The sequence below is a fragment of the Cebus imitator genome, unplaced genomic scaffold (genome assembly GCF_001604975.1).
Source record: "Cebus imitator isolate Cc_AM_T3 unplaced genomic scaffold, Cebus_imitator-1.0 Scaffold8, whole genome shotgun sequence".
NCBI classification, from domain to species: Eukaryota; Metazoa; Chordata; class Mammalia; order Primates; family Cebidae; genus Cebus; species Cebus imitator.
This window is the reverse complement of record NW_016107323.1, coordinates 868,457-879,608: the sequence shown is the minus strand read 5'-3', so window position 1 is coordinate 879,608 and position 11,152 is coordinate 868,457. Positions and strand designations below refer to the sequence as shown.

Below are 11,152 nucleotides of genomic sequence, written 5' to 3'. Positions count from 1 at the left end.
GCGAGATCTCAGCTCACTGTAACCTCCGCCTCCCGGGTTCAAGCGATTCTCCTGTCTCAACCTCCCAAGTAGCTGGGATTATAGGCATTCACCACCACGCCTGGCTAGTTTTGTATTTTTAGTAGAGATGGGGTTTTACCATGTTGGCCAGGCTGGTCTCAAACTCCTGATTTCAGGTGATCTGCCTGCCTTGGTTGCCCAAAGTGCTGGGATTACAGGCCTGAGCCACTGCGCCCAGCTGGTTCACTCTTAAGCCAGGTAGTCCAATGCAATTATTTTTCTTTCTTTGGTTTTTCTTAGATTTTAACAATAATCTCATTTTTTTGTTTGCCTAGTTTTCTGCATAGAGATCTCTAATTTTTTTCCGTTACAGGTATGTTCAATTACAAGTGTCAGGCATGTATTTATATTTTCCAGTAATTCAAATGTTCTCAATAATCTGTCACTTTTAAAAAAAAAATTTACTCTCCCCTCCTGGTCTGATCTGGTTTGGTTTCTTGTCTTGGGACTTCCCTTTGCTACTTTCCCTGTTTCTAGTTTCCTTTTCTTCCTCTCTGGCTTTACTCCCTCATTGTGCTGGAGTATATCCTCCAGCAGCTTCCTGGGACCTCCTAGTGCTGAGCCTTTCTGCAGCTCTGTGGTGGGAATCAGTTCTTGTGGTGGGTGTCCCCTTGCAGGCCTCCGTTCTCAGCGTTGTTAAGTCAGATTCCTTCTTTGCATCCACTGTTTGTCTTCCAGTGTCTTGTGGAAATGTCTTGCCTGCTGACGTCTTTGCTCTCGTTTCCTTTGACTGTTGTTACTCTCACTTTAATGGTGTTTCAGGAGGGAGAGGAAGTGGTTGCGATGATGATAATATTACTGATAGTGACTAGCAAATATTGAGCCTTGTTATGGGACAGGCACTCTTATAAGGGTTTTGTTTGAGTTAACCCATTCAGTCCTCAAAATAACTGAGTGAAGTAGGTACTATTATTAGTGCCAGAGGTGTTAAGTAACTTGCCCAAGGTCACACAGCAAATAATTGCCTGGGCTGGAATTCTGAACCAGGCAGCCTGGCTCCAGAGTCTGTGCTCTTGGCCACTATGCTGTGTGGCTTTTCTGAAGGTGGGAGGGATAGTTGGAGTCCCTCAACACATCTTTTTTGGGGGTGGTGAATCTATTTTAATATGGACAATTACAAATAATCTTTCCAACAAGATCACATCTTTTGCGGGAGCATGGATGGAGCTGGAGGCCATTATCCTTAGCAAACTTACACAGGAACAGAAAACCAAATACTGCATGTTCTCACTTACAGTGGAAGCTAAATGATGAGAGCTCATGGACACATGGAGGGGAACAATAGACTCTGGGGCCTGGTGGGGAGCATGGGAGGAGGGACAGGATCAGGAAAAATAACTGATGGGTAGGGTGCTAGGCTTAGTACCTGGGTAATGAAATATCTGTACAACAAGCCCCCATGACGTGAGTTTACCTGCACATGTACCCCTAAACTTAAAAGTTAAAAAAAATTTCCATTTATTTTGTAAGTAACATGTATATTAAATGTAATTGATACATATTTGTGCACATCTCATTTTCTTAGGAAAGATCTCTGCAAGTGAAATTGCTGGGTGAACATTGTTCATTCATTTAAGGCTTTTGAAATGGCTCAGTTGACCTCCAGATTGTACCATTCCCAACAGACTTACTTTTAACTTATATTTTAAAGTTGTTGCTACATTTAACATATTCCAATTTTTAGTGTTTCTTTCTCTAAACCTCTTAAACGAACATTCGTTTGTTCCCCTACTCACAGCTCCTAGTGTTTTCCCAAAGTTATTATTGCAGTGGTGGGGGTGGGGGAGAGAACGAAGAAGGCAAGGTTATGCGTGTTTATGAAAATCCTCACCAGGACGCTTCATTCTGTCTCTCCATCTGTTCTGCTGTCGGTCCCCTCCTTAGACACTTACCTCTTCTCTCCTGGGTTCTTGGGGTTTGCTGCAGTGCACTCCATCCTGGACATTCTTGTCAGACCGATTCCCTAAATCATTACCCCCAATAATCTCCTCCTCCGAAATCCTGGATGGCTCCCTGCTCTCTACAGAATAAAGGCTAAGCCTTATGCTTAGGCTTAAGTTGGAGATTTTTATCAACCTGCTTTAAACCCTTCGCTTCCTCTTCTTCTGTACACAGCTCCTGTACTTACTGGATTGGTCAAGACTCTTGGTTGCAAGTGACTGAAACTCAAACTGGCTTCATCAGAAACACAATATTGGCCACTAATTGTATAGCCCACAGACAGAGTGAGTTTGCAAGTGTCGCTGGCCCTGAGGCCCAAATCACTGTTGTCAGAACTCTTTCCATCTCTTGGCCTTCCTCTGTGTCTTGGCTCACTCTCAGGCAAGCCCCTCCTTGGCAACCCCTGGCACTCCCAGGCCCACATCCTCCCAGCTCCAGGTCAAGAGGAACAGAGGAGCTTTGTGTCTCTACATTCCGCTGGAGTCTCAGGACTGAATCGCATCAGAATGACTTGGGTCACGTGTTTGGTCCCGAACCATTATGAAGAAGAGAGGCAGGATGCCGGACAGGTGAAGACAGCACAGGGATTCTTTTCCTTGACATCTTTCTCGCTGCCTGGCACTTGCTCCTGCTGGTGTTCTGCCAGGGTACAGTTTTCCTTCCTCTCTGCTTCTTGAAATCCGACCCACCCTCCATGGCCAACTTGCAGTGAGTCTTCTCCTCACCCTTTTAGTCCGAAATGCCCTTTCTCCCGTCTCTTCTTCCGGAGTTCACAGGAGAAGAGTTGCCTTGTTTTCTGTATATACCCTTCCCATGGTGTCAAGGACAGGCTCAGTAGAAAGAGCCACTGAGGCATCCGGGGGAAGGAGCGTTCAGAGTGAGGCTGTGGGAAGTTCTCCGTTGCATCAGTGCTGAGAGGGGTGTTGAGGTGGACTCGAGTCACTCACACTTCCTGGGTGCAAACCCCAGCTCCATGGCTCGCATGTGTGTGGTCTTGAGCAATCCCTGGACCCTCTGAAAGCCTTCGTTTCCTCCTGTAAAGCAGGCATGATTCCAGTGCCTGTGTAAGGGGCAGCTTGTGAAGATGAAGCATACCTGCGCAGGGCCCAAAACACAGGCCGGAGTCCCGGGCTTCCTGCCTCATGTCACAGGTTTGGTCCTCTGAGCCTTGAGTGTGGCCATTTCCACTCTGAGCACCTGTCTCAGGGAAGAGTATTGGTGAGCAGGAGGATCTCTGATGGAGACAAAAACAGCCTTTCTCTGTCCTTATGTGTTAAATACATTTTTTTAAAAGCCAGCCCACCCCAAACAAGTCATTAGGAAGCCCTGTACCTTAGTGGTTTAAGAGCCTGGGCATTCAGAAATGTCACTTCTCTTTAACCCCAGAAGGGGTCTTGAGTGAGGGAAGGTGGGAAGAAAGTGTCCGTCTTAGCCTAGTTTGTTTCTAAGCCGTGATGCAGGTCCCCGGTCCCTACACCAGGGTGAAATTTATGATGTTTGGCCCACAGGAGTGAGTGCTGCCGGATGGGTGAGGGGTGAAGAGGGGTCCCCCACCGCAGCCCTGTTTTTGTACCTACATTTTAAGTTCTTACTAGGAACCTTGTGAAAAGCTGGGATGCTCCCATCACAGCCACACTGGTGAAACCTCCCCGCAGTGCTTACCGTATGCCAGCTGTTCTATACGGAGTAGCTCCTGTGATCTTCTCAGTGACATCAGGAAGTAGGCACGTTTGTAGTTCCCTGCTTTAAGAATGAAGACTTTGAGACCCAAAAGGGATAAATTACTTGTCTAGGTGATATCCCTGGTGATTAAGGGAGTGGGGAATTTGAGGCCCTGGCAGACTCATTCAGGTCTGTGCCCTAACCTCGTGTTTCTCGCGCGGAGCAGCGGGGCAAAAGGAGCTTCCACTTTGATTTCAGTGCTGCTCGAGGCTGCATTCAGATGTGGCCACGCAGTCTGCCTGTGTCTGCCGCAGTTGTGTTTGACTCTTTGTTCGATGCAGCTGCCTCTTGGGGAATTCAGCTGGCAGATTTCACTGCTGCTTCTGAGCTGCCATGTGGTTGCTTGGCTCTTGTATAGGCAGCCTGGGTGGCTGTGCCTGTGCCTTAGGGGCAGCAGTGGCTTCCAAAGGGTAGGGAAGTAACTCTCACCTGGCCTAATCACTTTGCTTTTTATATTTTCTCTCCAGTATTAGAGCCTTAGCAGCGTGGACACGTGACTGCTGCTGCTCAGCAAGGGCTGATTTCCAAGGTCACTGTCGCGAATGATCTGGCTTAGTGCCAGTGTCTTATCTGATTTCTGGAGCAAAGATAAAGGAAGTCCAGTGTTTCTGTTTTTTCAAAGGCCAGTAGTTGTAACAGGTCGATCAAGATCAGGGGCAAAATGTTAATCCGCTCAGATACTTTTTAAAGTAATGTGGGTGATGGAGACGGTAGGAAAGAGGTTGAAGTGATCTTTTAACTTTACATATCAAAACATAAATGATGTCGTACATAGGTTTTACTGTGGATCATGTGGTTTTGTATGCTAAGCAACCTGTTGTGTTAGTGACTAAAATGCTTCTTGAATTATTCATACTCCTGTTAGAGCACAGTGTGACGTTTCCCGTACCATTCATTCTGTAGTTTCCTAATCATTGGTGTCTATTTCTCAAGCACTTTCTCCTCCACAGAAGGGGTGGGAGAGCAGGTGTTTCCCTTCCTGACACTTGAGAGTAGATAAGTCCAGGTGAACAGGTGAAGGCACCTGCTCTGGTCACTGGTGGCAGGGGCAGGAGTGAAACCCAGACCACTGCCTTCACAATCCATTTTTTGTTTTTTTCTGCATTTGGAGGAGCTGGATTCATTTGCAGATTCCAGAGGCAAACAGATGGTAGAGGAGGCAACTGGCCTTCTGTGTCACAAAGCATCTGGGGTCATTTCCTCTCCAAGGCGGTGGTGCCATTGGACTTCCTGCTTCATGTCATGAGGTTTAGTCCATTGAGCCTTGGGTGTGGCAGTTGCCATTCTCAGCACCTGTATTAGTCCATTCTCACACTGCTGATAAAGACACACCGGAAACTGGGTAATTTATAAAGAAAAGGAGGTTTAATGGACTCACAGTTTCACGTAGCTGGGGAGCCCTCACAATCATGGCAGAAGGTGAAAGGCATGTCTTACATGGTGGCAGGCAAGAGAGAATGAGAGCCAAGTGAAAGGGGAAATTCCTAATAAAATCATCAGATGTTGTGAGACTTAATTCATTACCACGAGAACAGTATGGGGGAAATTGCCCCCATCATTCAATGCTGTCCTACCAGTTCCCTCCCACAACACTTGGGAATTATGGGAGCTACAATTCAAGATGAGATTTCGGTGGGGACACAGCCAAACCAAATCAGCACCTGTCTCAGGCTAGAGTATTGGAGGGCAGGAGGATCCTGATGGAGATAAAAATGGCCCGTCTCTGCCCTAATATATTAAATATATCAAAACAAAAGCCAGCCCACCCCAAAGCAAGTCATTAGGAAGCCTTGTACCTTAGTGGTGTAAGAACCTGGGCCATAGAGCCAGAAGGCCTGGGTTCTAATCCTGACCCACCACTTCCTACTGTGGCGATCTTGAACAAGGTACATGACCTTTCTGTGCTTCAGTTACCTCAGCTAGTGCCTCCCCCCAGGATTGTTGAGAATTACAGGAATGACTAGGTGTAATTCATATCTGGCCATGTAGTATTAACTATTAATATTATCGTTATTCCTGCTCTTGTTACCAACAGAACAGTAGTAGTAGTAAACGTAGTATAGCATCTTACCTGATATTTGTAGCATTTACTTGTGGCACATTTTGTCTCCTAGTGATGACACTGTCTTGCACCTCAGTTGAAAAATCCCAGCACTGCACAAGGGTGTGAAAAGCATTGGTCTCTCTAGTTGAGCTCTTTAACTGCACCATCTGATCTTTCCAGAGGCCTCAGTGTTGTCCCTGATGAAGAAGTCATTGAAATGTACGAGGGGTCCCACGTGCCCTTGGAGCAGATGAGCGACTTTTACGGAAAGGTAATGAGGAGCGCTTTATTCATTTAAAGTAGCCTTTTTCCTTCTTGAAACGTGGCCTTGTCGAACTTACCTACTGCTCCTATGGAATTGGCAGGAAATACGAGATTGCGTGTTGAGAGAGACTAGTGTGTGAAGGGGACACCCCCAGGTTCTTTCATGATCCTTTCTGAAGCCCTTCCTCCCCACCTGATGAAGGCTCTTTTCGCCTCCCACGTACCTACCCCATGTGCCACTCCATATCCAGGAATGTCCCTAGTTTCAGGGACAGATTGGGGCTGTCAGAGTGACAGCTACTGCTTCCCCTGACGGATGGCTGTGAATGCCAGAGATTGATGCTACACAGCCGCCCTTTTTGGCTTCAGGGGAACCTCTGCTTTTCTAACTTCTGTGGTTCTCTTTCCACTCAGAGTTTTTGCTTTTTGTCTTATTAGATGCATTCATGCACTTGCTTTGTCAAAATGAAATGGAAGATGCCCAGTCAGCTGGTAAACTTAGTACAGATGGTCCCCGACTTACAGTGATTCTTCTTAGAATTTTTTGACTTTACAATGGTGCAAAGCCATCGGCATTTCAACATAAATTACAGTATTCAGTAAATTATTTGAGACACTCAACACTTCATTATAAAATAGGCTTTGCAGAGGCTAATGGAAATGTTCTGCAAATGCTTACGATAGGCTAGCCTGAGCCATGATGTTCCGTAGGTTGGATGTAGAAATGCATCTTTGACTTACAGTGGGTTTATCGGGGTGTGGAGAGTCTATGGTATAAATTGCAAGCATTCAGAGAAAGGCTCTTTTTTAAGCTCAAATATGGGCCATGAGGGCGTGCTCCAGTTCGGGAGAGTTACATGAGTTTTTATGTCATTATGGGCAATAATTTGCTGGCTTTCCTCTGTGCTTCCTGAAAGAGTGTGAACTGGAAGTAGGACTGAGTACACGAGAAATCAGAAATCTGAGGGAAATCAGGATATTTCTGTCGATATCCTAGTTATACTTAGAGTGAGACATTAGCTCTGTTGTGAATGATAAGGAACAAAGGGAATGTTTTACTTTTTTTTTTTTTTTTTTTTTTTGAGATGGAGTTTTAGTCTTGTTGCCCAGGCTGGAGTGCAGTCATGCGATCTCCGTTCACTGCAACCTATACCTTCCGGGTTCAAGTGAGTCGGGCCTCCGCCACCATGCCCAGCAAATTTTTGTATTTTTAGTAGAGATAGGGTTTTGCGATGTTGTCCAGGCTGGTCTTAAACTCCTGACCTCAGGTGATCCACCTGCCTTGGTCTCCTAAGTGCTGGGATTACAGGCATGAGCCACCATGCCTGGCCCATTTTACTTTTTTATTATTAGAACTTTCCTGTTGTGTGGAGAGGGCTTTAAATGTTGATGATAGGAAACTCCCTTAGTGAAAAGTCTTCCTGCTGTTCCTGGTGCCTTCTGGCTCTGCCCCTGGCCTGGGCCCCTGTTTCTGAAGCAACCTTCCTCCTTGTCTGCAGAGCTCTCATGGAAACACGATGAAGCAGTTCATGGACATCTTCTCCCTGCCCGAGATGACCCTTCTGTCCTGTGTGAATGAATACTTCCTCAAGAACAACATTGATTACGAGCCTGTGCATCTGTACAAAGATGTCAAGGTTGTATCCACAGGGAGATCACAGTGCTGACTGAGTCTGTTTCAGCTGTTCAGTGGGAGTCACAGAGCCGTGAACTGCCTTTCTAGGTTAGGTGTTTTAAATAGTCTCTTAGCTGGCAACTCTTATATGCGGTTTAACCTTGAACCGTATATAAGAAAGATGTTGCTACATCAGGAGAATTGGAAATCAGTCAAGATTTTTGTTAAAACAAGATGGTGCTGAAACTGTTATCTCCATTTTTGATCCTTTCTTACCAGAAGGCCAAGGCCAAGGCTGGTACATTTGGCCAAAGGGATGAAGGGTATGGAAGTCCAGCCCATACGTACTCACCCCAGAGTCTTCCCGAGCAAGGGGGTGCTTCTTCTTCTTCTTCTTTTTTGAGACAGAGTCTTGTTCTGTCACCCAGGGTCGAGCGCAATGCACAATCTTGGCTCGCTGCAACCTCTGCCTCCCAGGTTCAAGTGATTCTCCTTCCTCAGCCTCCCAAGTGGCTGGGATTACAGGTGCCTGCCACCATGCCCAGCTGATTTTTGTGTTTTAGTAGAGATGAAATTTCGCCTTGTTGGCCAGGCTAGTCTCCAACTCCTAACCTCAATTGATCCGCCCACCTCAGCCTCCCAAACTGCTGGGATTACAGGCTTGACCCACTACCCCTGGCCAAGGTGCCTCTTCATCACACAGAGAGGTTACATTCAAGCTCTGTGCCAGTGTAGTTGCCCAGAGGGGATGCCTTTTTCCTTTGCCCGCAAAGATTCCATGTGGCTCTCTGAAGCCCTGCAAAAGCCATGCAGGAATCTAGTTGAGGGGCGACTGGTGGGGTAGGGGGATGTAGACAGATGTAAACGTTTACGTGCACATACGCAAAGCCCTCATTTAAAGTTGCCCATAGGTTCTTGGCAACTGTGACTTTTAATGAAACTATGTACAAGTCCTTGAATAATGCCAATTTCAGTGTCATTTTAATGTTGACAAGGAAAAAAGTTGATTTTGTTTTTTGTCATTTCACATAGAGTTGCAGTTTCTAAGAACCTGCTGAAGATGTTAAGTAAGGACTTACTGTACACATAATTTATATTTATAAATTTATTTATGTACTTTAACTTGTTATATTTACATGTTTATATATTTATATATGTTCTTTAAGCTGTATGAACTTTTTAATACTAAAAAAGTTTATATGTATTCGCATAGTCGTAAATATATGTGTTTTAAATTATATTTTTGTAAAGGTACGTGTTTACACACTAAAATATTTTTGTTATATGTATTTATAAGTAACTTTAAGTTTTGGCAGCCCTGAATCCTGGGTTTTAGGAAGATAGAGGATGAATTATAGTTTCTCAATATCAGTGTAATGTTACCTAAATTGAATTTAGATATTTAGTTTCTGTCCTTTTTGGGTGCACAGATACTTTGTCTTTAAAAATCTTGAAGAATCACTTGTAGTAGCCCTGTGCATTGGTAAGGTGAGATGTTGATTTGAAAGCTCAGTTTTTACTGCAGGTATTGCTACCACCAAGAGCAAATACTTGTGTAGAGTTTACTAGGTCCCAGGCACTGTTCTTATAGTGCTTTAGGCATGTTAACTTGCTAAATCTTCTTAATAATGCCTTGAGGTAGGCGCTATTCTTTATAGATAAGGACATGAGGCACAGTGAGGTTGAGTTACTTGCCCAAGGTCACCCAGCTGGTAAGTAGCAGAGCCTTGATTTTAAGTCAGGCAATCTGACTTGCATTTAACTACTGCCTTCTGCTGCTGGTATGAAATTGAATCAGGCTTGTGCTGAAAGGTTGAAATAGCAGTCCAGAAGGGGTCACCCTTAACAGAAATCTCCCAACAACAGTCTGAGTAAGGCGTAGGCACAGTGTTGGCTGCAGCACTGTCTCCTGTTCCTGGCTGCAGGAAGTTTCCATAGGCCTCAAGGAATGTCACCAGGTAGAGGCCCTGTGCAGTGTCACCTGCCAGCTGTCATGCTGCCACACTCCTGAACCCACAAAGGGTTTAACCACTTCCTTTTCCTCTTCCCTGGACCAGATCTCTGCCTGAGCTACGGCCTCACTGCCAGTTTGTTGCCCTACTGGTGGCACCAAAGAGAGGGGGGGAACCTGTTAGCTATTTATCTCTGCCTCTCATTCTGTGTTATAGAATTTGCTGCTGGGGTCTAGGGGCGGAAAGAGTACAAAGATAAAAGAGCAAGAACTCCCTTTGTCCAGACGGCTTGGAATCATTTGCTCACAATACTGTATAGAAATTACTGTCTATCATGGGGACTTTATTCAGAATTATTCACAGAAATGACCTCTCCCAAGCACTCTTTTGAAAATTGCCACCATCACCATGGAAGCTTTTGCTTTTCACAAGGGGCTGCCTATGAAAATGGACCAGAATTGGCCAGGTGTGGTGGCTCACGCCTGCAATCCCTGCACTTTGGGACGCCGAGGCAGGCGGATCACTTGAGCCCAGGAGTTTGAGACCAGCCTGGCCAGCATGGTGAAACCCCGTACTGTTACTCAAACTCTCAGTTGTATTTTCACTGATTAAAAATGTATCTTTTGGCAGGATTCAATTCGAGATGTCCACATCAAAGGAATAATGTACAGAGCAATTGAAGCAGACATTGGTATGTGCTCAGCATTATCACGGAGAGATTTGCAGCCTGTTTCTTGTGCAACCATACCGGCATTTTACTTTGCATTCCAGGTGCTAAGCAGGGGCTGCATGAGTGCTCTGTAAGGACCTGGCATCCTGGCATGTTGGCCGTCTCCTCTTTGTCCTGGGACTTGACGTAATCCTGACTTAAAAGGAGAGGCACTGGCCGCTATAGCTGTTCAGTTGTTTCCACCTAGACTGAAGAGACAGGGTCTTTGTGACTGATGCACCAGATATACCCATGTTCCACTGAACAAAGCTGCTTTAAGGCTTTTCTTCCCTCTCCTGTGCCTAGGAGTGCTGGGCCCATACCCCCATTTAGAAAGTACTTGCAGGTTGACCAACATCATGCTGAATCTGTGTGTGAATTTTTCTCTTGCCCTTAGAAAAGTACATCTGCTATGCTGAGCAGACCCGCGCAGTGTTGGCCAAACTGGCTGATCATGGCAAGAAGATGTTTCTCATCACCAATAGCCCCAGTAGCTTTGTGTAAGTTGCTCTCTGTTTCATTGCTAGCTTCTGGCACACTCTTTATGTCCTGTTTGTTTTAGCCGTTGGAAAGAAAAAGTTACAAACATAGTTAATTCCTTATATGTTAGACTAACCTGGCTGACTTGTTGCCCTAGGGACAAAGGGATGAGGTATATCGTTGGGAAAGACTGGAGGGACCTGTTCGATGTGGTCATTGTTCAGGCTGAGAAGCCAAACTTCTTTAATGACAAACGGAGGTGAGTGTCTACTTTTCTAGGGCACTAGATTTTTTTATTCCTTTCCTGCTGTGAATATACAGACGGTGTGTCTTGGTAAAATCCAGTTGCAAAATCATAAGCATGG

At 45.5% G+C, this 11,152-nt stretch overlaps 1 protein-coding gene across 1 annotated transcript in view; it reads left to right on the top strand.

Moving 5' to 3' along the window:
• Positions 1-11,152, top strand: part of NT5DC3 (5'-nucleotidase domain containing 3) — a 67,034-nt gene that overhangs the window by 39,830 nt on the left and 16,052 nt on the right. Inside the window, exons 5-9 of the mRNA XM_017540317.1 lie at positions 5,948-6,038; positions 7,531-7,668; positions 10,229-10,289; positions 10,705-10,807; positions 10,945-11,046. Coding sequence (XP_017395806.1) covers positions 5,948-6,038; positions 7,531-7,668; positions 10,229-10,289; positions 10,705-10,807; positions 10,945-11,046 — 495 coding nt within the window. The remainder of the gene's footprint in view (positions 1-5,947; positions 6,039-7,530; positions 7,669-10,228; positions 10,290-10,704; positions 10,808-10,944; positions 11,047-11,152) is intronic.